General features: G+C 36.8%; 3 protein-coding genes and 2 pseudogenes across 3 annotated transcripts; 3 read left to right on the plus strand and 2 right to left on the minus strand.

The window, feature by feature from the left end:
* Window positions 1–4,221: 4,221 nt before the first annotated feature.
* LOC137712281 (protein FAR1-RELATED SEQUENCE 5-like) lies at window positions 4,222–5,468 on the minus strand (annotated as a pseudogene).
* Window positions 5,469–10,379: 4,911 nt separating this feature from the next.
* Window positions 10,380–12,486, minus strand: LOC137713400 (small ribosomal subunit protein bS6c-like). The gene is made up of 2 exons (XM_068452693.1): window positions 12,031–12,486; window positions 10,380–10,854 (listed from the first exon to the last, which is right to left on the minus strand). Exons 1-2 carry the CDS (start codon window positions 12,400–12,402, stop codon window positions 10,615–10,617), a joined length of 612 nt encoding a protein of 203 aa, XP_068308794.1. The 5' UTR covers window positions 12,403–12,486; the 3' UTR covers window positions 10,380–10,614.
* Window positions 12,487–12,991: 505 nt separating this feature from the next.
* On the plus strand, window positions 12,992–15,860 carry LOC137712708 (26S proteasome non-ATPase regulatory subunit 8 homolog A-like). Its single transcript, XM_068451842.1, has 6 exons — window positions 12,992–13,168; window positions 13,646–13,724; window positions 13,948–14,050; window positions 14,210–14,473; window positions 14,751–14,862; window positions 15,517–15,860. Exons 1-6 carry the CDS (start codon window positions 13,064–13,066, stop codon window positions 15,655–15,657), a joined length of 804 nt encoding a protein of 267 aa, XP_068307943.1. The 5' UTR covers window positions 12,992–13,063; the 3' UTR covers window positions 15,658–15,860.
* Window positions 15,861–17,607: 1,747 nt separating this feature from the next.
* LOC137713684 (protein ABIL2-like) lies at window positions 17,608–19,743 on the plus strand (annotated as a pseudogene).
* Window positions 19,744–21,903: 2,160 nt separating this feature from the next.
* On the plus strand, window positions 21,904–23,391 carry LOC137713654 (uncharacterized). Its single transcript, XM_068452979.1, has 4 exons — window positions 21,904–22,000; window positions 22,111–22,217; window positions 22,867–22,901; window positions 23,017–23,391. Exons 1-4 carry the CDS (start codon window positions 21,998–22,000, stop codon window positions 23,082–23,084), a joined length of 213 nt encoding a protein of 70 aa, XP_068309080.1. The 5' UTR covers window positions 21,904–21,997; the 3' UTR covers window positions 23,085–23,391.
* Window positions 23,392–26,747: the final 3,356 nt, after the last annotated feature.

Genomic DNA, 26,747 nt, shown 5'->3' on the forward strand with positions numbered 1-26,747 from the left:
ATGTGATCAGTGAGTGGGCAGTTATTTTTCAGTATATATATATATACACGTATGCTTGACGTATTTCCCAGAAAACGTATTTTAAAAGAAATACGAATTAAATATCCTATCATATATGCATCATATTTTAATATGTGCATTACCATAATTATGCATACTGTTGCATGGTGCTGAGGAGGCCCAGGTAAGCTACATTTAATATACATTTGATATACGTATGAAATACATTTGGAATATGATTGAACTACTATCATCACATGCATTGGTAGTGGCATACATTTATATATGTGTATTTGGTGCTGTGGACGCACAGGTAAGTGCCAGGTAAGTGGTATTCATGTTTGTATTTCAGTAGTAGTTTGAGATGCTTAGAGAGCTCATAATCTGCACCCCCGGTGTTAGTGCTCCCGCCCAGAGAGGGGCAGAGTCCTTCACGTGTATGTTCACCAGCACCACACGCTCGCCTTGGATCCAAGTTAGGTGCAAGCCTTGTCGTGCAGACCACATTAGGTGGCTCCGACTCGTAGGTGACCCGCGATTATTCGCATAGTCTTCACGTGATCGTAGCACTAGAGCGTATATATTACACCCAGTCCTGTCGTACAGACCACGTTAGGTGGCTCCGACTTGTGTGCAGATTCAGATGTTGAGTTGAGATTGGAGCTCTATATGCAGCGGTACATGTCACGTTAGGTGACTCCCGGCTGCCAAATTATATGTTATTGATGTGAATTATGCTTGAGCATTTACATTTATTATGAGATTCTAATGTGGCATATTCTCAAGCATGAATGGCATATTCGCAAGCATGAATGGCATATTCTCAAGCATGAATGGCATATTTTGGAGCATGTTTGGCATATTTGTACATACGTATATATGTTTATTTTCTGGGAAATTATACTTGTTTTACGGCGAGGGGTTACAAAGTTTTGAGAAGTGTTTGGATTTGGAAAAGAATTGTTTTGCTGACCCACTCAACTTTGTTTTGCGCCCCTCCAGGTTCAAGAATTGCAAAGGTGTGGTGACTACGAGGAAATTCAACGGTGTTCTGACAGAATGGACCAAATGAGGACTCACCTTCGGGTGTTTCATCTTAGAAGTTGTATATTTTAAAGCTTCCGAACTGTGTAAATGGTTACGTCACTCTCACGTGACGGCCAGCATGCCCTCCTTCGGGACGGGGTGTGTCACATAAACTTTGGGGTAACAAAAAGTAAAATCATCACATTTTTCTTAAGCAATAATACTAGGAAGATTAAATTTAGAGACAAAATTTTATAAACTAAATGACATGATAAATTTGTTTAGTTTTCTTAGCATTAGTACATCAAAGGTAGGTAGTTTGTGAATCATCTTGAGGACACACGGCGGCACATGATTATTTTTAAACAATTCGGTATTCCTGTACTTTAAAAAAAAATTGATTTTGATATACTGTAGAATTAATAAGTTGTGAAATGAAGCAGTTAGATACATGGTAAATTAGATTTGCTAAAAGTGTTTTGAGTCTAAAATGTAATATCAAAATGTTTGATAAACTTTTATATAAAAATATAGTAATACATATAATGACCAAGACGGACACACTGTTCATCCATATTTTTAATATTTTATTATTTTCTACAAATTCTCCCTCTTTCTATAAGCAAACTCACTCTCTCTCCTCTCCCCCATTTTCTCTGTTTGATTCTTCATACAGACCTACAAGCCTAAAAATCCATCTTTCTTCCCATACAATCCGGGCAAGTCCACGGTGCCAAGACCGAATTCGAATCTGGTCTCGCCAGAAAAGATGATGGTGCTTCTCGGAATGATTTTATTGGCATGGGAGTGAGTGAACGGACGAGAGAACACGATTTCGGGCTCTTCTTCGCCGGATTCGAGATGGGTATTCCTTCTTTGAGCCCCTCCATGAGTTCCCAAGCACTGATAAGTTCCGGATCTTCGCGGGGTAGCGACGATCTCATCGCGGCCCTTTTGCTCTCCTCAACGCCGCCAGTGATACGTTGTGGGCCATTTTCGAGGTTCAGGACGCCGCAGGTGCTGGAAGTGAGAGAGACGACGTGATCGATGACGTATTCTCTCTCAGAGATTTATTCAGATCGACGACGTGGACATGAAGAGTTGGTGCAATCTTCCCCGCCGCATCACCGCTTCAACTCGAAGGATTCCAAAGCAACACACCGAGAAGTAACGGAAGACGACAAAAGCATCTTGGGATGATGTATAAATTATTTAATTGCGTAAGGTCATTTTAAGTATTTAATAGTTTCACTAAAAGGCCTCAACCAAAATATGTGCAAGCTGGTTTTTCAAAGCTATCTTTTGCTAATTTCGCTATTATCACTAAAAGTTGTGAAAAAACTTGATTATAAGATGTTTACTACATTAGAAAAATTCTAGCTTTTTTTTTTGTTTTTTTAAATTTCAGCAATACAAACCTAGTACAAATCTTTTTCGAATTCTTTTTGTAAGAATTCTGATGATTCTTTAATCGTGTCAGTCATTGTGCAATTAGTTTTCGTTGGATACCATTTGTATTCAATTTTAAATGAAAATTGTTATTGACACTCTAAAAATTTCATTTTACACTTCAAACTTTTTATATTTGGAAAGAAAATTATAATTGTAAGGAGTGTAGAATAAGATTTTTAGAATCCCAATAACACTTTCCATAAAAAATTTAAAATGATTTCTCACTTTACAATGTACGATAAAGGACACGATTAGTAGATTTTCAAAATCTTCACAAAGATGATCCAAAGAGGATCCTCGTTACAAAGACCACTATCAAGCAATTCAATAATTTGGCCACTTTTTCAATTTTTTTTTTTTTTTTATATGTGGAAAAAAAGATCCCTGAGATTTTCAAGTTGGTATCTAAGCACCAAGACTAAATTTTGGACAAAACTAGCAGGAAGCCCTGCTAAACAGCCATTGTGGCTGCTTACCAGTTTGACACCTGTTCATTGTTTTTTTCCTTTCTTAAAAAAGTTATGTAATATTAAAATATCATGTAAAGCACCAAAATAACCTTATATCGTCGTTCAATCGTCTTCACCCTTTCTTCTCTTTTGTTCACAGACCCCAACTTTGTTTTGTTCCTCTTCTTGGCAAAAGCACATGCACGCACCAGTTTTAATTTTCAAGTTTAGGCAAATTTAATTAATGGGTTCTTTTATTTTATTCTTTTTATGCAATGTTAAAAATACTTGTATAAAATATTAGAATGACTATTTTAGAAAGCAGCTATGCCAATTCAAAGTACAAGTTATTTTAACTTAAGAGAGTACAATTCAAAAGGAAAATGGTGCAACCTCCGCTTCAACTTTCTATACTGCACAAAATTTGCCAAAAACAAAAAGAAATATCTTCCAATTTTTTCTTCATCTTGCACGACGCCAATATAGTAGGTGGATACTCCACACCTCCAATTTTCTATTTTACAAAAAATCTACAAATGAAAATCCTGCTCAATTTCCATTTTGTTTGGCTCTCTCATCTTGTGAAAAGGCATGGAAATTTGTTGTTGATTCCTACAAACAAAAAGTCAAGCGGCTAAATGTATAATAGGATCAATATTTTCTACACATCTATGTTTGTTTGTTTGTTTTATAGTTGTCATATATGTAATACTCACATTAAGTAGTTGGGTGAAAGAGATATTTTGTTGCCAACTTGTAATCTCGTCCAAACTTCCTGAAGTTAAAAATGAAAACCTGGTTCCCTTTGGTATATCATATGAGAGGCAAAATAAAAAATGAGAGTTGAAATTAACATATTAGGAAATAAAAACGAGATAAAAGAAGTTGACGAGTTAAAAATTCTTTCAAAGTAAGGTAATACATTGGTGCATTGAATTCCCTGTGTTGCCTGAAAATGTTGTTTTGAACCAGTACCAACATTGACATATCCCTACATTTATGTTTAAAGAGTAAGTTTGAATTCTCAAGCTCAACTCTTATGTCTAGAAATTAAATTTTGATATAACTTTATTAAAATTAAAAGAGTTAAAAGGCCTTACTTGAGGTAAGCTATCAAATAAATGAGCCTCATGTCTTACACCCTGGAGTGCACTTGTGCAAGTAAATTCCTACACCGCTTGCTGCAACATTTCTACATTTGCTAATAATACAGACTAGTCTCCATCATCTTGAAATTAGTAAGTAATTCTTGATATCTTTGATCTGCCAACACTACTTTGTGTGCTCTTCATATCTACAGTGAAAGTATACCCCCATACACCAAAGTCCATTTTTCTCACAAGTTAAATATGTCACCAACCAATTGTAGTCTTGAAGGCTATATTTATCAAGCATATTATTTCATGCTAGTAGCCACTCATTTTCATCTTCATAATCATATACACACGTGCTGAAATCATGAGCAAATTCTGTTGATCTGTGAAAAACATGGCTCAAATTCTTGGCTGCAATTTGATAAATGTGCCAAACACATAATCGATGACAAGTTTCAGGAAAGACTTCAAATATTGCCCTTGACATTGCAGCCGATTGATCTGTAAGAATTGTTCTTGGTTGTTTTTCGAACATTGCTAAAAGAAAAGTATTAAATAGCCACTGAAAATAAGTTGTAGTTTTATCATATAACAAAGCTGCACCAAATACTACAGTTTGCTTACAATGATTAACTCCAACAAATGGTGTAAATGGTCAACCATATTCGTTGGTTCGATAAGTGGTATCAAAGCACACAACATCACCAAATACATTATAATCACTTACCGAACATGCATCAGCCTAAAATATTTGCTTGTGATCATATCATCATCATCAACTTGCATTGCATGCAAATAGGAGGAGTTTTCATAGTGCATTTTTTGGAAATACTGCAATATAGCACCAACATCTCCCTTTTTCATTTTAATCTTTGGCTTGCTATGTCTATAATTCCTATAATCTTTATCCAAAAATCCAAGATTATCACGACCTCAAACTTCTATGCTCATTAGCTCCACAATTGCTTTAATAGGTAATCCTGCATTTTCTGCATCATCAATGTGTGCTTTTTGAGCCTTAGACATACTTCTATTGATCTTAAGCATATGCTTCATTGGTGTTGCAATCAAATCATGATTATGACCTTCCTCAAACGACACAACCCTAAATTTTCTGTTCTTCTGAAGTAGACAAGTCATATGTGCTTGGCAACCAACTCTTTAAATTGGTTGCAAATAAGTTACAACTTAACGCCGTTTGTCTTTTTGTCAGTAACCTTCTTTTGAGAAACAATAACTTAATCGTGACACCAAATTCATCTTGTTTTTTGTCTGGTGATGTTTCCGTACATTGAAACCACTTTTTCTACCATAATCTACATAAAACTTAAGGTTAATCTCAGTTTACTACCCCTAAAGTTTCGTGGTTTTCAATATTTGGTACATGAAATTTTTTTCATCCTAGAGTCATACCTCTAAGTTTCAATTTTCGAACAGTCTCATCCATCTGTGATGCTAACTGTTAAGTCATCCATTAACTGGTGATGTGGCGCCATGTGGAGAATGACATAGCACCACATGTCGTTAAGGGTCTACGTGGAAATTAAAAAATTAAAAAAACTAAAAAATTAAAAAAAACTTAAAAAATTAATAAATTTAAAAAAAGTACAAATGGGGATAATTGCTTCCTCTGTCCCCGTCCATTTTTCTCTCTTCTGCGGATCTGGGTGTGACGGAGATGCAACTTTGGTGGTTCTGGCGGGTTGTAACGGGTGGTCAGGCAAGCGCGAGCTTGCCATGGTCGAGCAGCAATAGGTGCGGGTCCCGGTGGATCGAGGTTGTTTGGGTGGTTCAGGCATAAAAGAAATGGTTGGGATCTGGGCTGGTGAGTTTGGCGTGCCTTCGGCTTTGCCCAGCTCCGCCGCAGCTCGGATTAAGGAACAAGAGATGAAAACCTAATGAGTGGGATTTGGCCGTGGACTGAAGAGATGAGCATGATTTCTTTGGCCTGCACCTTCGTCCCCAAATTTCTGCAATTTTTTTTGAAGGGCAAGAATAGGGAAAACACTAGATATTAGAATTGGAACAAAATTAATGGGCAAACTCCATAGACAAAGAATTTGAATTCTTGGGAGCAAATCAGGTCGATAGGCTTATCATTGGGCACACTTTATTTTCCCTTTCAATTCCTTCGTCGGTGGCCAAATCGATCTCCACCCAGCCATTGCCAGTGGCAGCAAGAGGAAGGGCGACGGTTACGAGGTCCGCAAACCTCTGTGGAGGGTTACAAGGCTGCGAGGGCAAGGGTTGCTAGGGATTTGAGATTTGAAGGACAGCTCAATTTTTATTTTTTAAATTTTTTATGTTTTTTAATTTTTAAGTTTTAAGTTTTTTTATTTTTTAATATTCACGTGGGCTCTTAATGACACGTGGCGCCCAGTCATTGTCCACATGGGCGCCACTTTGTCAGTTAATGGGAGACTTAACAGCCAGACTAACGAATGTATGAGACTGTTCCAAAATTAACACTTTAAGTATAATTCTAGGACGAAAAAAACTTCATGTACTAAATGTTGAAAACCACAAAACTTAAGGGTAGTAAACTGAGATTTACCTTGAAACTTATATGCATTATCACACGAACTAAATTCCCTTCCAAGTACATCCACATGAACTTTCGTTCTATATAGATTATTCGCAGGTGGATTATCATATTGTGACTCACCTTGTAAATCAACTCCGGAATCACCACATGGCCTATTGATTAAACCTAAAGTATCCATCTCTAGTAATTTGAAAAATAAAAATATTGTGAACAAATGAGTTGTTAAACTTAAACAGCCACCACATGAGTATTTTCCTTTTTTCAAACATATATATATATATATATTCCCAAATTGATGGATTGAAAAAGACAACTTTGGATGAACTACACAACCCAATGAACCAAATAAATGAAAAAGAATCAGACACTTTTCAAAATAATAGATTATGGGTTTGTATACGCATACTATACAGGGAACAAGTATCGGAAAAAAAAAAAAAAAAAAGCTTGAAAAACAAGTGAAAGAACAGTAACTAAATAACAAGAATTAGAATCGTAATTCCTAAATATCAAAAACCCACTAATTAAATTTGCCAAAACTTGAAATTAAAATGGGTGCATGTATACCTGATGCTGCTGATGAGATATGGAGATTAAAGAGAATCCATGAGTAAGAGGATTGGCTTTTGTCTAAGAAGAGGAACAAAAGAAAAGTTGGGGTCTGTGCGAAACAAAAGAGGAAAGAGAGAAGACTAGACAAATTGAACCGGGGCATAAGGTTATTTTGATCCTTTACATAATATTTTAATATTGGATAATTTTTTTAGAAAGGAGAAAAACAATGGATTGGTGTCAAACTGGTAAGCAGCCACAATGGCCATTCAGCAGGACTTCCTGCTAACCATTAAGCAGGCAAGTTTTGTCCCTAAATTTTCGAGGTGCACAAATTATTATTTTTTCTTTAAACAATAGATATTGTTAGATTAGTCACTGACGAGTTTAAATCCACATCGTCATGCAAATGTTCAACTTCATTTCACTACTGTGGTAAAAAGCCACTTGCAGGTGCACAAATTAGATTAGTAGCTACAGTTTGATTCTCCTAGCTATTAACTAGCACTAACTCATGTTCAAACTCTCTAAATTCTGAACAACGTGGCTGCTGTTCATTATGTTGGAAAAGTTAGCGATTTAGAAATTTGATTTATTTTTTATACTTACTTTTTATACTTACTGTTTATATTGGTGGTGCTATTCATATCTTTTTTTATATTTCATTCACGACTTTTAATTTTCAACCGTCATATCAAATAAATTGAAAAAATTAAATGACAAAATTTAACAAGGTGCATACTTGAGGTAAAAGAGTGTGAATAACCATGCCCTTTATATTTTATGTATTAGCGCTTTTTAGTAGAATACTTATTTTTTTACTTGTTATTAGGCTTTAAGATTGCTCATTTGTTTGTTCCAGGATTGGATTTTTATAAATACACCTCTTGTAACTTCGTATAGATCATGAGGCAAGATGTAGTCCATCCCATAATGTAGTCATTTTGGTAAATAAGTAGGTTTCTTCTTTCATTTCATTCAATGAAATAATGATCAGAGTTTGCAATCAGTTTTCTTCTCGTTATTTGATATGTTGACACATTTTGCTCCATCGGAATTCAAAAAGTAAGGACGTTCTATTTGGGAGTTAGCATTTTCTAATCGCTTTGAGTAGGAAAGAAGTAGCCTCCTTTGTAGTTGATGGCTATCCCGGGGGTCTTGGTTATTTTAACTGTTTTGTGCGGGTTTGGAGAGTAAGGATAATTTGGTAGACCATTGACCAAGCCTTATGTGTAACTCAACTTGCTTTATCCATTATCTTTCTTTTATTAAAAAAAAAAAAAAAAAATCTTTTGCCCTATCGGTAACCTCATTAATTTAGAACCAGTAAACTGTTAGGACTCATGAGACATGCCACATATAGTATCAAATTATTGTTATAGAGCAAAAAATAACCCTAAAAATCTAAAAGACGACGCGTTGACTTTTTCTCTACAAAGATATGAATGCCCTCATTAAATGGTTAAGGCATACAAATATTCCCACACGCAGCTCAGCATCCCTGGAGGTCCAAGACTATTGCTCAAAGCTCCCCCTCATGGCATGGAAAAGTCAAAGGCATTAAAGATATGATTAATTACTAAATCTTATCTTTAATACATTCTCAATTGAAGACCAACTCCATTGAGTAAGGAATCCTTATCACAACCAATCATGAATGTTTCTATCATCATCCCAAGATATTATCTTCTAATTATTATCTTAAGAATATTCTTTCCTCATTCATTGACCAATAAGATGGTGTCACGGGTGGGGCAAAACCCTAACCCTATGCCCGGCCTATCCTTGCTATAAATACCTCAATCTCCACTAAATTTTGGTAAGCTTTTTGCTATGCATACAACCCTAAACACTCACTCTTTTAAAAGTTATTGACTTAGGCATTGGAGATCTATTGGGCAAACCACCCACCTTGTTAGCTCGTGAGGCTTTGGTCTATGATCAAATGTGTTAATTATTTTGTAGGTACAAATTCGTCAAGACTAAAGATGACATATTTTTACTATCACAGTTGCAATCCACATATCATATTAAAACGTTGAAATTTGAGTTAGTGTTGTCGTACTCTTAATTAATTAAGATAATCCCATCACTAGAGTAACTTATAACTCAAGCAATTAAGAGGATTTATTTTGCACACAAAGTCCTCAGTTGAATTCATTCCTCCTCGATATCGCCTTGTTATTTGTTGAGAAGTTGATATCGCTTGTATAAAGAAATAGCTACTAGCCATGTCTTATTTCACACAGTTTGTTCTTACTGAGTAAAGTGTTCCTATTTTATTTCTGAGTAATCCTTTAGCACCCATGGAATCTCTGCATCTAGAAAATTAAAAGAATGAGTCCAATTCGGCTACCATTAGGCGGCGGCTTGTGAGTTGTGGCTGTGTCATCGTGCTTTGCTTAATCATCACTTCCAAAAAGGCAGACACCATAAACTCAGATGATTAAAGGTAAAGGTAAAGGTGTGTTTTAATTAGTGCTATCCAACAACAAGTTTATGAATTTGATTAAATTAAACTAGCATATAGGCACACACAAAACGCGTGAGAAATTTTTTTATTTATTTTTATTTTTGAAATAGAAGGAGAGAGGAAATGAGTGATAGAGAACGTGAGAAATTTATTTATTTTTTATTTTTATAATTAGAAATATGTTAGGATTACATATAAGCGAGGCTTTGAAAAAAACAAAAAGCAAAATTTGGTTCTGTGAAATTACATTTATGCCTCATATTTCTTATTCATGTTCTATTTTAATTAAAGAATTAAATTGGTAATTTCATAAGATTTTGATTGATAATAAGTGTTTTATTAATTAGTTGAGATAAAACAATTAAATATGCACTTGTTTCATTTTTTGTCAAAAAAAGTAAACCCCCACCCTTGAGGTTGCGCATTCTGCTGTGCTAAAAGCCTAAAAGATAATTCGAGCAATGCGATGAACCTACGACAGAACAAATTCGTGTATTCTATTCATTCCACAAGTCTACATCCAGGTTGCACCAACAAAGTGGGGATTCAGCGCATTAGTAATGCTTTCTTGTTTCGGGTTCGGGCAGACCTGGACTTCCACCCTCTGCACTCAAATTCGAATTCACCTCTGCACCCATCATGATACTCCTCTTGAAACCATCCGTAATGGAGATGTATACGGTCCATCGACGTGCTTTAATTCGCCTTGGCGCAAAGCACATAGGAAGCTAACCTTATCTCTGTGCCAGCAACTGGCCTTTTTTTATGTAATCTGCATTCGGATCGAAGAAAAAAGGTTTAAAATTTCATTCTTCCATTCGAGTTTCTGCTACAAATTTCACTCTGGAAACTGCATATTTTCCTTTGGCCATTAATTCAAATATGTTACAAAACAAACTGAATGATCTCAAACTCAATAACAAAGGAACGAATGGACAGTTCAGAACATCCGAAATTACATTGTACACGCAACTTTTTCTTTCCTGCCTTCCTCTAAGAGATGGACAAAAGATTCAAACTAATCTAGTACTTCCTCTTCCTTATTTTGAAGCTCATCGATCGGATGACATTATCATCGGCTTTGAGATTTGCTTCAAGAACTTCGAGAGAGTCAGGTTTTGTGAAGTAGGTAAAGAGGAGGTAGATACCATCCAGGTAAGTGTTAGACTCTCCCGCTTTGTTTTTCTTCTGGATGCCATACGCTAGAGGAATTACCCCTCTGTTGAAGACCTCCACGTACATGCCACCCCCGGCTATTAGCAACTGCAAAATATGGATCATCAGAATAAAACCTTGTAACCAACTACACTCACAGTTTTATAACCTGAGCAGGAAACGTAATGCTGCTTAAAGTAAATTGCATGTGTCAAAATTCATCTTATTTCAAATAAGCTCTTACACGGTTATCACAGCCATGACGCAATCGTACATGTATAGCTATGTCTAAATGCCTAGACTAGTTATGTCATCATGAGATCAACAGGAAGTCCACAACCTAGTTCTCCGAATCTTCGTAGCTACAAATAAGGCATAAAATGCATGACTAGAAATCAGAGGTGTAAAATAACGCATGACAAGATATAATCTAGCATTTCTTGCCCGTAGTACCCAACTTTCCCACCATTTAAAAAAATTAAGAAAACAAGGGCATAGCTCGTGTAGTATTGCACATTCTCATCATGACTGATTGCTCACTGTACTAATTCATTGCACATCCAAACAAACACAGCATACAATTCAAATAACAACTGTTACTTCTCCATCGAAAACAACCACGGTTAACAGACTAATATGTATATGATGATAATAAAAGATATAAGTTTACCACTATTCCCGAAAGGTTTAAGCTATTAGGATATGGTTATTTCCAAATTCAAATAATGCCTCCCATGTGTAGAATGTCAAATTTGGGATCTCCTGCTTTGATATCATGATAAACCAGCAACTACTTCTATCTTGTAACCCACGACGTAAACTTATACCTTCGACTAGATTATAAAAGATGTCCGAAAGATCCAGAAGAACCATAGAGGCCAAGCTACAATATGAGGACTCAAAATTCATTAGATTAGTAGTACCTTCGACATATCGCTCTAATAGCGAAAAGCGTTTCGCACTGCAAATGCAAAGTAAACTTTTCAAAACTAAACATCTCTGAAGGTCCTAACTCACTAAGAAATAAATGCATCAAATACTATCCGCCAATTGCCATTTTATTATATGTATCAATTCAACCAAAAATTCCAACTTTGTTCACTAATTTTTCTTATCTTTTCCTCAAATTTTCTCATCCGCCAAACAGATTACAAACCAAAATTGAAACAAATGGATAAAACCCACTAATATTAAGAGCCAAAGAAATCAAATTTACTTCACCAAAATAAAAAGGCAACAGAATTTGGAAAAAAAAAAATAATAATAATAATAAGATCATTTTACCTCCTCGTACTTCTGGGTAAGAGTAAGTCTTTCGTCCTCGGACATGTCGGGTCTGAGCACCGCCATGGTCTCGTACTGTCGGAGCCCCGGTGGGCACGGGGGCTCCTCCTTCTCCTCCACGGCGGTCAAGCCAGACCCGCGCGGGGAAGTCGGGTCGTCCTCCGACTGAAACCCGCCCTCGAAAAACGAACCCGAGAACTCCAGGGACTGGACATTGGCGGTTAGGCGCGAACTGGGATTCGGTCCGGTTCGGTTAAAGCGACGGCAGGAGACGGTTTGAGGTAGAGATGGGATTTGGGAAATTGTTTTGGGGCAAAACGGGAAATTTGAAGAAGGGGTAAGAGATGAAATGAGGGAAGAAGTGGAAGCCATTGCTGGAACGTTTGGAACAGAAGAAAGCTTTTGGGTCAGTCCTCGGTGGATACTGATAAGGGGCTAGAGGAGAGGACAATGGTGAATGAAACGACGGGTCGTGTATTTTGTTGCGTTTTACTGTAGGTCGTAATATAATATGACGGGTTGACAATTCTGGATACTGACATATGGACTAAATCTTATAATTAGCTAGCAATAAACTAGTATTAATTCGATTCAAATTTGTGAGAATCGAATTTAAAAATTCTTACTTATAAATAAAAAAGAATACAACTACTTAGAAATAAAGAAAAATACTACTAAATCAGAATACTAAATGGCGGTTACCCTCACACTCATAACACAATTGGAATACGAATAATAATCATTCAGCTAATGTTTCATTAATGAAATCATAATTCTTGATTTTTTTTTTTTTTCTGATGAATACTATTAATTTATTGTTTAGCGGGTATACCCGAAAACGGGCCATTACCATCCCGGCACATGAAATCAAACCTACAGGCCCAAGACCAGCCCACATTGAAGCCCAATAAAGTTCTATTTTCTTCTTTTAAAGGAAGCAAAGAGCGAACATGAACTCAGAGAAGCAAAAAAGCAAAAGCAATCGGAGGAAGAAGAAGACGACCAGGCAAGCAACCGCAGGAACACGAGAGAGATGGATCCGAAGTTCACAGAGATCGCACAGCTCTTCGAGCGATTCAAAGCTGCATTCGCACGGAGCGATTTCGATACCTGCTCCAATTTCCTCTCCCAGCTCAAGGTAACTCACCAATCCCCAAAAACCCTAATTTTCAATCCCCAATTCGAGATTATCAGCTGCTTATTCACATGATTAAGTAATATTTTTATGTCGTTTCACTGCTTAGTGCTAAAGTATGATTATTGTGTGTTAGTGCTAAAGTATGATTATTGTGTGTCAGTGCTAAAGGATGATTCTTGTGTGTTGCCCCGATTTGATTAGGTTTTTGGGTCAGTCAGAGTAATGGGATTGTCGTTTTGATTTGCTTCCTTTGAAATATTTTGTAATTAGATTTTGGGTATTGGTGAATTGAATTTACAAGATTTCGAGATTTCGGTGTAACTTGTTGTCGCAAGTGTTTGGTTGTTAAGCTACTAGGGAGTGAAATGCTACTCAAAGACGTTAGTTCGGAGGATTTATTAACTGGTTTTTATGTGAAGATGTATGGAATTATGGTGTTGTTGTATGTGGATTGAGTTGTATCGGTTGTGTTTTCAGGTTAAGCTGACTGAATTTGGAAGCCTACCGCCGTTGTTTCAAGACACACCTAATGCTGTCAAGGAATTAACATTAGCAAGTAATGTTCTTCATCCAAATCTATTGCTTCTAGTTTCCTGTTCGTGTAGTTCCAAACTAATTAGTGAATGCGCCAGAAACAAAAATTATGCTTTTATAGTTCATTTTGCTACCTACTTATGTGGTCATGAAAGAGTGTGCTAGTTTAACATTGTTCATTGGTGTAGTCACCTTCATTATCTTAACCCAACTACCTCCTCATTTTCATGTTTCAAAACTGTCAGGGGATATATATGAGCATGCTGTTGTTCGTAGTGTGAAGATTGAGGATCAGGATGCATTTGAAAGGGATTTCTTTCAGTTGAAGTCTTATTACGTAGATGCTCAGTAAGTTATCATCCCCTTAAGCTAACTATGAAGTTGCATTCCGTCTGTGCAATTGTAGCTTTGTTTATCTTATACCAATTACTCCGTCTTTTTTTCTAAACAGAAATAAATGTTTGTTTAGAAAGATTGTTAATGAATTTTACTTTTCTTATGGAGTAGAGATCGTCTTCCAAAGTCCCCTCAAGAGTACCCAATTTTAGGTCTCAACCTGTTGAGACTCCTTGTCCAGAATAGAATTGCTGAGTTCCACACTGAACTGGAACTTCTTTCATCTGCTGCTTTGGAGAACCCTTGCATTAAGCATGCTGTGGAGCTAGAGCAATCTTTCATGGAGGGGGCTTACAACCGTGTGTTGAGCGCTCGTCAAACAGTGCCACACGAGACTTATGTTTATTTCATGGATCTCCTTGCTAAAACAGTCAGGTAATTTGTTTTACTTAGTAATTATTATGTTTAAATAATTGCAAAAGTTCTTCAAACTTGTGACAAGAAATGCTAATATCTGGAAGTTGGGAATGTTTTTTTCTTTGGAATGTTCCATCGTTGTCCGTGGCTCATAGGAATAAGTGAATGATTTGAGCCCATCATCTTCCTGTTATTGAACTTATTGTGTAGTTAGCTATTTAGGTGATATTTTACAATGTACAATTAAAATGTCTTTGCGGATTTCTATTTGGTTGATCTGTTCTGTCACTTTTAGGGATGAGTTAGCCGGATGCAGCGAGAAGGCGTATGATTTTCTCTCTATTAAGGATGCCCGTCAAATGTTGCTGTTTCCTTCTGACCGCGAACTTTTGGCATATGTCAGTGAGGTACGTCATGCGTAACATGTTATTTTCCTTTTTCATAAAAAGTCCAAATTGACTGAACTTCTTAAGAATAATATATCTTCTGTTTTTGAAATCACGTAAAATGCCTACCGCTATCTGGCAGTAAGTTAAAAATGCATATCCTTGCAAATCATGAGTAAGAAAGGCACCTGTTTGACATGTAACTTTCCAATGATCTAAATTGATCGAGCCCCTTATTCCCAAATAAAAGACTGAATGGAAACCTTACCCGAGGCTTGGCCATGGGCTTCTTGGGCTTCAGTTTTTGAGTATAAAATCAAAATACATATTATATACACAGCATCAAGGCACTACTGCTTATGCTCCACCTGCTCTAGTAACACAATCCTTTCCCCAAATTGCCAATTGGTTTTATGGTGGAACCTCAACTTTTTTCATAGTATTAGAGCCAAGTTGTCCCATGTGTGAAGCCAAATGACCACACGCGCTTCACGTCACCCTCTTGTGTTGTCCACGTGTTAGGCTTGAGAATTGGCCACATGTGAGGTGACATGTTGAGAATGAATCCCACATTGATGGGAGGAGAGATATAAGTAAGTTGGGCTACTTCCCATATTGCCAATTGGTTTTATGGTTGGTTCTACAAATTTGTAAGACTTTGTTCCGTGGAAACAGGATCATCCTGAGTGGGAAGTGAAGAATGATGCGGTCTATTTCCAGAAGGCAAAGGAGTCTGCACCTTGCAAAGAGATACCTTCTTTACAACTCATCAACCAAACTCTCAGCTACGCAAGAGAGTTGGAGCGGATTGTCTAAAAGAGCTGCTACCGCATTCTGGTTGTTTTTTGTGATTCACAACTGTTGCTCATACTGTCACTTCCAAAATTTCTTCTCAATTTAGAACTGAGCCCAAAACTGTGTACTATTGTATTTTAGTTTGACAACATTGGGTGGCAGTATTTTTCAGAATTTATGTTCTTGCAATTTCAATAATCAGAAAGGTTGCTTTACCCTTAGAATGGTGCTATCGACACACTTTTTTTACCTTCTACACACCTCTCATAATTTTCGGTTGTCGAATTAAATGATAAAAATTAAGAGGGGGTGAAAGATAAAAAGAGGTGGATAGCACCATCCTACTTTTAATTACAAATCTGTCTCGAGTTAAATGTCACACAAAAAACCAACAGGATCCTCACTGGATCCTTTTGGTGAGGATCCTGAGATTTTGTGAATAGTATTTGTTTATCGTATATTGTGTGATCAGTTTTTATTAAGTATTATTTATATTTATTTGTAAATAAAAATATTTAAAATAATTTTTGATCACACGATGTACGATGAATGGATACTATTCACAGAACATCGGGATCCTCACAAAGAGGATCTGGTGAGGATCCGGACTCCACAAAAAATGTATAGTATAATGCGTTGTGGGATGATTATTGGATCCTTTTCGGATCTTTTCTATCAAGGTCACCGAATCAAGTGATCTAGACCTTAGAAATTTCATTGAACGGTAAAAAATTATTATAACTTATAAGAGATTAAAACAAATGGGTTGTTTGATGAAATTTTAAAAATTCGGATCATTTCATCTGGTGACTTGGTGGAATAGATCGAATCTCTTCTCTGGGTGAGACTGCCCTGCTATCCGTACCCCAAAAGTTTCATATCTAGTAGTTATATTTTTTATGCATTTCAGTTAGAATCATTCCTTTTGCAATTTAAAATAGAAGTGATTATTCACTAAAAGTACCACATGTCATGTTATCATGAGTAGACCAGATTTACAAAGCTATCACCTATATCAGAAAGCCTAGCTGATGCAAGTTAATGATTAATGGTGGTTTACACGTGGCCATCAGTCCTATTTGTATTGTCAAATAAATCCAATTCCAACGTCTAATTGGAATCCCCAACCGCCATACAATTAAAATATCTTGTTGGCATTTCCCAACATATTTGGCCTTTCTACTAAATTAATTGTAATTTCTTGCCACTTAGTATTACGATCTGATTGTATTTTTCTTTACTTGTAAGTGAAATGTTTTAAGTTCGATTCTCGCCACGAGTTTGAACCAAAAAAAAAAAAAAATTACAATTTCTTGACTTTAATTTTCACATGATCCATCACTCACTCTCTTAGTCGAGAAATTGGTATCATCATAAAGGGGTAGGGCAAAGTAGTTGGGTCGAAAGGTAAGACATGATAAAATTGAACCAGTGGATTAAATGTTTGTTGAACTAAAATTGCATCTTCTATTTACCCCACACTTAATTTTCTTCAGCCAAGCAAGCCAACCACTGTAATCATTCCACCCTTGATGCAAGTTGAGATCAAATTTAAGATTCACCCTATTCCCATCAATTTTGGGGGTCCCATGTTTACCTTAATCAAACCATCATGCAGACGACAAGTGGCTCGTTTTAATTGACTTATTAGGCTTTTCTTTTCCCCATCTTTCAAAGAATTCTGAAAGGAACCTGTTACATGCAAATAAGTTTTCAATATAATTGTCACACTGTCACGTAATGTTACCAATTTACTAATACTATAATATGTGAACATGTTTATCCTGTGTTCTTAATCAACTATATTATCCACTCGTATTAATAATACGCTCTGATGGTGTTATGAGTAATTTAACAACAAATAATTAGCCGCCTAGTTGATATTTTGCTTTGAAAATTTAGTAGTAATTTGTCATTTTCCTAATAAAACCACAAACAGAAGTTTCTCACTCACTTTTTTCTTGAGTGGAATGTCAGCATCTTCTATTCTATATTCTGAGAGTTTCTTGTCAACAAAGACAAACTTTTCCATGAAACAAAATCCAATTAGCTTTCTTTTGCTCTTCTCAATAATTGGATACTTCTTCAGACTACTCAAGTTTTAGCAACAAGTGCGTTTTGGATTGCAGTTTCTGCGCAGTGAGCTTACTTTTCATCTGAATTTTCTGTCGCCAGAACAACTTTAATTTCATAGACTCATGGGTTTTTTTGGCTTTCAGCTATAATTATATCAGAAGTTATATAATATATATATATATATATATATATATATCTGTGTGTGTGTGTGTGTATGTTGGATTTTTTTTGCTTTCATCTGAATTTTCTGTTGCCAGAACAACTTTAATTTCATAGATTCATGTGGATTTTTTGCCTTCAGCTATAATTATATCAGAATTTATATATATACACACACACGTTGTAGGTGGAAAAAATGCAGATTGTGAATTCTTCCTCTTCAGTTGCTTCTCCTCCCCGAGAGAAAGCTTCCCACCATGATGATGAACTCTTCATGCAGCAGAGAGTGCTCTTTTCAGCGAACCTCAATGTCTCTGTGTGCTTTTTTTTTTCACCTCTAAATTTGATCATTTTTCTTATTGATTTTAGAGTTGTTAAATGTTATGACAATTTGCTCATGCAGGAACTGAAGAATCTGAGGAAACAGTTGTACTCAGCAGCCGAATATTTCGAAATGTCTTACAGCAAAGAGGACCAACAACAATTGTGAGTTGAAGACTTGTTTTTCCCAGGGAAGTGAATTTTGCAATCCCCTTTTCTCCCCTACACTCTAGTGCTCAAATTGAATGAATCATAAACAAGGGGAGTGCAAAAGGAGAAAACGGAAGTGTGAAAATCACTGCCCTTTTTCTAACTAGCTCTTTCCTGTATTGTACTTAGGTTTCGAATCTTTAATTGTTGTTTCGATATTTTTTATTTTTTATTTTCGGGTAGAGTGGTGGAGACTTTGAAAGATTATGTGATGAAGGCAGTTATCAACACTGTGGATCACTTAGGTTCAATGGCATATAAGGTCAACGTATTTTTGGATGACAAAGTCGACGAAGTTTCAGAAACTGAGCTCAGGATGTCTTGCATTCAACAGGTAAGGCATTTTACTCCATAGGAGTTGGAAATTTTTCCTCTGTTTAACTTTGACAAATTCTAAGCATTTTTGTGGCAATCACAGCGACTGAGAACGTGCGAAGATTTCATCGGTCAAGGGGGCGTCTCCAAACATTCGCTAGCCATAAGCTTTCCGATGCACCATAGGCGATATACCTTGCCAGGCAAGTATCCTTTTATAGTTCTATGAAGTTTCTTTTTTTGTTTTGGGTGACTACTATTTGAAGTTTCCTTCCTATTACGCTGCATTCTTAATTGAGAGTTACTATGTGTTCAGTTGGGGCAGCCATGGATGCTGTCGGCCAGTCTGCCTTGGCATATCGAAGCGCTGCCGAAGAGGATTTCTTTGAGGTTAAATCTGGTATTCACTCCATCCTTACATGTTGGTAGTTTTCTTTGTAGTTATTACGAGAAAGATAATAGAATTCGAGACTGCGGCCTCATTTCTTAGCTATCTAATTTGCTCGATTAACACCCGAAAGGATTTAAATTACTGGGAAAAATCTGATAATTTGTTTGTGTGAATATTTTTCTGAAGCAACGAGGGATACTTCTCCAATTGTCAGGTACATTTTTTAACGCTTTTTTTTCGTCTTTATTTGTTGATACAATGGATATTGGGAGAGAGGGGTTCGAACACAAAAACTCAGTGCATAGTGAATGCTCTTAATCGCGTGTGCTATATATTCTGATGCAGTGAAATGTCTTCTGCATTGCACTCTCCAGAATCTTCACCCGGAGCATTTCAGTTCCCAAGAATTGCATCCAAACATGGTTTGTGCAAAAGAAATTTTCTTCCATACAAACAAACTACAACTGAAAATAATACGCTGGCGAGCTTTTCATTGATCTTGCTATGTTTATATGCAATTTATTTACTTTAATTCTATACATAAAATCAGAGAAAAGAACAGTCTCGCCACACCGGTTTCCACTTCCACGTTGTGGTACTCATGTGAAGAGATCAAGCACTCTGAACTCTTCTAGCAGCAAACAGCAGGTAAGGCACTTTTAAACTGCAGAATGTCGAATACAATCCAACACATATGATGATGATGATATTAAGAATATAACCTTCAAATTATATTTCCAGTACTCGTCAGAGCCCTGGACCAGGAGATCAACTTCATTATCTCTTAATACAGAAAAAGCCAGGACAAGAGACACTGAGCAGCGTTCGGGCAAAAATAAACGCTTCTATAAAGCCTTGCTTAGCTTCGGAAAGTCTAGGAAGGACGCCACATTTTTGGATGAGAATTGAGAGCACATAACAGAAGAGAGGTAGAAGCTTGTCCGAATTTTCGTTTAGTCTTTCCCCCTTGTATTGCACGTGCTACAAATTTGTATATCATTACAAGGAAAGCGTAAGAACTGCTCAGTTTTCAAGTTTTTTTTAACATTTCCGCAAGAGAGCAACAGAGTGAATAAAATCTTCCAATTCACAATTTACAAGCACCGGCCATTCGGCAATTGATTAGAGAAGATCTAGGGTTTTCTGGTGTCACTCTCGGCTCTTGCATGAGGCCATTAGATAGCTAAGTCAGTAAGTAAACAAGGATCCACTATAAGTGATCACCGGGCACGAAAGAACATTTCCCGGTGAAGTTGTTTAAACTCCAAGATCAAAACTTGGGCATACTTCGATTTGCTCCAAAACAGGCTCCTCAAAACGAGTCCTTTTCTCATCAGCGGCATCATGAGAAGCACACGAACTCGGACTTGATTTCTCTGAAGCGTATGCTCTGTCATGCTTTTTAGTGCCTGAATTATGCCGCTTGAAACAAGTACAAACACAATACATCGTATCAAAGCTACAAAAGTTCTCATGGTTGCCAAAAGAGTGAAATGCACTGTAAAAACAAGAAATCATACAAATAAAAGATAGCAGTGCAACTTATGTTGTCTTCCTAAATTTCAAGAAATATAACCATGGCCCTGGTTTTGTTTCCTCAACACTAGAGATACTATGATTTGAGTTTGAAGCTTTCTTCAAACAATCTTTGTCGTCGGACTTCCCTTCACCCTCTGGAAAAAACAATGCAGGAGACATGATCAAGACCTTAGCAAGCATCAATGTCTAAACTAGTGCCGGAACAGCACCATACCTCCAGAACTTGGGTAAGGTCCACCGACCTCCACCAGATATTTTGGTAGCTCAAATATACAACCTGGTCATTAGGGGTGGGGAAGATAGGATCAATGGAGGAAAAAACTTTAAGCAGTCACTTTCAGAGATGTAAAAGTTCAATCTAAAAGAAAAACACCTTTCACTTACGAACCTTTTCCAGCAGCTTTATCTGTGATAGCACCCTACCCTGTTCAAGCTTTATTCCTGCCTCAGCAACAACATTATGTTTGTTTTCTCTTGTACGCAAATCTGCTACAGGTTTACGATCTCCTTCGCGTTCTCCAATTTCAACTAAATGAGCACCAAATCTTATTGATTCACCGGATGCTACCACTTCATCTTTCTTAAGGAACCTGCAGTCCAAATGATTCCTGCTTGCATCAAACAGTATCATCTGAACAGAGAGAAAAAAAAAGTTAAATCATGTGCGTCAAGTTTGCCTTGAGTAAATTTGTTTGCAATCACACACACAAGGCAACAAAGAAATTCTACTTACCTAATTGAGCACTTAAGAATTTAAGGGGCAAAATTTGAGATTGATAACTAAAAAAGTAAGAAGAGATGGTTGAATGGCCATCCGTTTAGGTAAATGAGACTTGCAAATTAGAATAGAAGGATAGTTTTAGTGTAGGAGAATCCGATTCTGTTGGTCTAAGTTTTGTAAATCCTCATGGGCTTAGGATTATTTGTATCTCAAGTCAGTTGACTAGTATATTACTCAACCTGCTTTCCATAAGACCCAAAAGTCGAAAATTGTAAGAAACCATTCATGATACTTCTTGGCCCTTTGAGCGAGTTGTGTGGTGTACAGAACCTGCCATTCTTCATTGCAACGAAATTAGTACGTCAAATGTGAAGCAAGAAATCCCGAAACATCCGCCAGGTTCGTAATTTTCAAATTGCCGGAGCTCAGCTTCGTAATTTAAACCAAACGCAGGGGTATTTCAGTAAATTTGGATGACCTCCATATAAACGACTCGTCGTTTAAAACTGCTTCAGCTTTGTGAATTCTCTTTCAAGTTAGGTAGTGCAGAGCTCTCTCGGAAATCTTCGGTCATTTGCTCAGATCTCCGATCTTTCTTGTAGATCCTTACGAAATCGAAGAATCGAAACATGGTAATAATCTCTGAATTTTCTTATCCATCTATTTATAATTTGATGGAAATTTTGTGTTTATGATTAAAAATTAGGGTTTTTGATTTGGGTTTTTTGGTTATGGCATCCAGTCGGCGCTTTTCAATTTCAATTCGTTTTTGACGGTGGTGCTGCTCGTGATTTGCACGTGCACGTTCGTGAAGATGCAGTTTCCGGCCGTCCTGGAGCAGAAAACAGGGTCGGTAGTCTCACTTCCCCATTGCTTCTCTAATTTTGTAAATCTGCGTGTTTTTATTCATTTGATTTTATTTTCTGCTTTAATTAGAGTGTGTTTAATAAATGTTTAGCATAATCCAATCGTATGCATTGAAGCATTCTTCAGCATTTAATCAACGTTTCCTGTGCACATTGTTAGTTGAGGTTAAGAAAACTTCATTTAAATGTTAATTCTGCCCGGGTGTTGCATATAGCATCGGTTTTTGGTAGGATTGCTTAAAAACAAAAGGGTTGCGATTTTAAGCACTTGCGGTTAGCCCAAGTACCGAGCGAGGGTGGGGAAAGGGGTTTAGGATGAGGATGGGTCTAAAGTTTGATTCCCTTCAACGTCACGAAGACAAGGGGTGTGATTTTGAAAACTGGATGCCCACGCATAAGATGGTTGGTATTTGGACTAGGATTTGTGCTAGTTACGTATTCTACTGCTTATCCTGCAAGAATTGTGTACTTAGTGGTACTTGCATTGGTTCTATTTGATTCCGCCGTATTATGTGTTTTTCCTTCGATCAGTGATGTTTGTGTTTTGCTGTCCTTCATGCTTCCATGCCTTTGTATGATATGTCAAACTTAAAGATCAATTCGTGTTCTGATATTGTTTCTCATCCTGGCAGGTTCCGGGGATTTTTCTGGAAGGCAGCTAGAATAGGTACGTTTTTTAAGGGTTTTCTTTCATTCATTTGCGATCTTGGTGCTGCTAGAATAATTTTGATTCCCCAGTCCATGTTTCTGGTGGATGACTTTTGTGCGGGTACTTGAAACAGGTGAACGCTTGAGCCCTTGGGTTGCGTTTGGATGCCTTACAATGGGGATCTCGATTATATTTTTCTAGGCACAAGTTGCTTTTGTGCTCCAGGAAGCAGCTGGATCTCTTAGTTCATTTGTCAATTTGTTCCAACGCGTCGCTTGGTTCTTGTTCTTGACCTGATTTTGCTCGAACTGCAACGCAAATGGATTTACGTGATAGGTGTCCGGCTTGCGCATATGATTTCAACATGTAGTTGGTGATTTAGATTAGCATTCCACAGTTCTTTGGTTCTCTTACCGTTCATGAATGAATTGAAACCAGCTTCTTGTTTCTGCGTTCGCATGCGTTAATCCTTCTGAATGAATTGAGTTAGGTTGTTGATTTTTTGTTATTTCTTTCTCTATACTTCTGAAGATAGACTAAGAGCAAGTCCACTCCTAAAAAAATGTGTCAGCACCCAGCCTATGTAATCCACTTAATGAACAGTGAGACCCCTAATAAACAGTAATAGGCTAGAGGCATCTCCACTCCTCAAACATGTGTTGGCACAAAGTCTAAAAAATGTGCTGGTACAAACGATCTTCATCCCTACAAAATACGTAGGCACCCAGTTCATTTAATATTATAAATTTTTTTTTATAAACTATTAAATAAAAAAAATAGTTTTAATTTTTTAAGAAATTACATAAAGTACTAATGAGGGAGCACTCCCTTTTTTCTTTGCCGCCTTTTTACCTTGAGGCTTGATGAATTGACGAGTTAGCTGGGTCTACTGCACTTCTTCTGGCGTCCCTTCCATCTCTTCAAATGTGCCGCCTTCTTGTTTGGCCGTGTCTACTTTTGGTGAACTGTGTAGACCCCTGCCTTGCATGATAACTTCTGGACCAATTGCCACAATTCTATATCTAGGGCAATCTTTGACAATTTGCCAACATTCTCATTGTTGAATGATTAGTTGTGGTTCTTTGCATTGTAGAATGCTTGTGCTTGTAGTGTCCATAAATGTGGGATAAGATAGTATTATAAAATGTGGGTGTAACACGAATAAATAAATTAAAATATTGATGCAGGTGGAATACATATAAATAAATAAATATATTGTCACATGATTCGATAAACTTGTCCCACTACGTAGATTACCGGAAGCATGAGAGAGCATTTTTCCAACAAGTAAAGGATGCGTTGAGTTTCTTCCAACGACCTTGAAGACCTTGACTACTTCTGGCGCCTTTTCCATGTACATCGCAAAACACTTCCATAATTTTACTCCACATTTCTCGCTTATCCATCTTATTACCTGTAATCGGGTCATGAGTAGTTTGAACCCAACATTCACACAACGTAACATCTTCGATGAGCTTCTATGTAGTCATTTTTTTCCACAAAAAAAAAATATATGAAAGCTTTGGTTGAAAGTGTTGAAAATATTGAAAATATTGAAATGTGGTGTAAGGTGGAAGATAATAGTTAGGTATTTATAGAAAAAATATATATATATATATATATATAATAATTTTTATTAACTTAATTAATCTAGACCGTTGGATTTATAAAAGATTGAAATCCAACAACTCAGATGTTGACATGTGGACCAACGGTCATATTTCTGACCATTTGTTTGTTTGTTTGTTTTTTTTTTTTTTTTTTTTTGTATTTTTGGAATGAAAAACGTCGACCATTGATCTCGAATCAGACGGTCCAGAAATCGCCACGTCAACTAGCAATTACGTTCGAATTTCAAATTTTTTTGATTGTTGGAAATCCAACAGCCTATAACGAGCCACATGGCCACTCATGGGTGTAAATTGGTGCGCTGCAACAGCGGGACCCATGCCCTTTTTTCTGTCGGGGATGCGCCCCCATTCGAGCGTGTATCACACGCGCCTAATGCAAAAAAAATATCAATGGGCTTTGGCGTTAGGCTGATGCAAGCCTGACGTCAGATGGCCTGACTTTTTGGTCTGTCGATTCTGGGCCAGCCTATGGCTTGGCTTGGGCTGGGTGCCAGCCTATTAGGCTGGGTTGGAGGGTTTTAGCTGGGTGTCGGGCTATTTGGGGGGGGGGGGGGGGTTGGGTGCCGGGCTATCAAGCCCCAGTGCACTTGCTCTAAACTTCAGGAAAGTGGGCAGACTCTCTCTCTCCAAGGTTTGCTTGATCACCTTGATATCTTGCAATCGAAAATGATTTTCGCGCACTCTTTTTTAGTTCAACAGACGTCTAGCATCGAATGTACATACTTTTAAGTATTTTTATATTTTGTGAATGACCTCTATTATGAATCTTGTGTGTTATCCATTTTAATTTAATCTAAAGCACCAGCCACCAAACGAGCCTTCTGCGCTATCCTAAGCAATAGTTAGATTATTTGGTATATTTTGTTATTTATATTAACCATACGAGCATTTTGAATACTGATTTTGCCTAGGTGTGACGATTGGATTATTTTGTCTGTTTCGTTTTTCTCTATTAATCGTACAACTTTTTGAGCTCTGAGTTAGCTTTGGTGTGACAATTGGATTATTTGGTATATTTTGTCCTTGTATACTATGTCAACGATTTATTTTTCAAATCTTGTGAATCATCCATTTTGATCTAATATGAGCATCCCTCTAAATTAGTTTTGGCACAACGGTTGGATTATTTCACCCATTTCTCCTTATTATATGGAATTGATTCCAATTGTTTCCTTACTAACCAACTTTTGATGGGAAGTTTTATAGTCGCCTCATTAGGATTTGAAGGATTCATCTTCCTTCTCTTGGGGTAAGTTTGAGCTTGCACATGGAAAGCTATTTCATGGGGTGGTGGAAGTAACAAAATCAGCATTTTATTATTGCGAACTGAGAAAACATTCAATAATTTTGGACAAAAAAAAGTTGGCAATTTTCACACCTCAATTTGTCTATCGCGTGCAAGTTGCCATTTACCATAGTGGTGGCGAGGAGTGTGGCTCTAGCACCACGACGTGGATTCGAGGAGTGTTGCCCTTGCACCATGACATGGATTCAAACCTTGTCAACTCTCTAATCTAACATCTCTGTCATTTGACCAAAAAATAAAATTTGTCTCTCAAGCACCTAATTGTTTAATAGTTTAGTGTGTATGTTAGGCAAAATGAGGCGTGTAGTAATTTTCACACACCTCATTTAAACAATTGCAAAATGACCTCCTTATATATAATTATAGAAAAATTAGGGGTGTGAAAATTGCCAACTTATAAGTTCAACTGAAAAACTTATCTAATTATTTTCATATCTATCCTTTTAATATTTTTTATTTTATTTTAAAAATTTGTACCCCCTTCTTCAATTTCATGTTTAATTCAGAGAGTTTTAATAAAATAATCTGCCGCAATTTATGTCTAGTAGAAGCAGTAACCAAATCCCTTGATCCATATAAAATAAGAAGACGATTTATCATCATCATCATCATCATCATCATTGGAAACTGAGAAAATATCCATCTTTAATTTGCAGATCCCAAAAGAAATTAGAGAAAACATGCACGCCTCTAATTAAATTGGAACAAATCCAACAACAAGGCCTACCTAGCTAGAACAAAACCCTAAAACCTGAACGATAAGTAAAAATTCTAAATAAATAAATAAAATAAAAAAAACGCCCTACATAGATGATCGATGACCAACTAACAAACCCTACCTAAATGATCACGAACTATTAATTCGAATTAGTTAACCTCTATAAGGTACTCTGGGCTGATAGCGTTGAGCGCAATTTTGTCTGAGCT

The sequence above is a fragment of the Pyrus communis genome, chromosome 13 (assembly GCF_963583255.1).
Source record: "Pyrus communis chromosome 13, drPyrComm1.1, whole genome shotgun sequence".
In the NCBI taxonomy this organism is placed as follows: Eukaryota; Viridiplantae; Streptophyta; class Magnoliopsida; order Rosales; family Rosaceae; genus Pyrus; species Pyrus communis.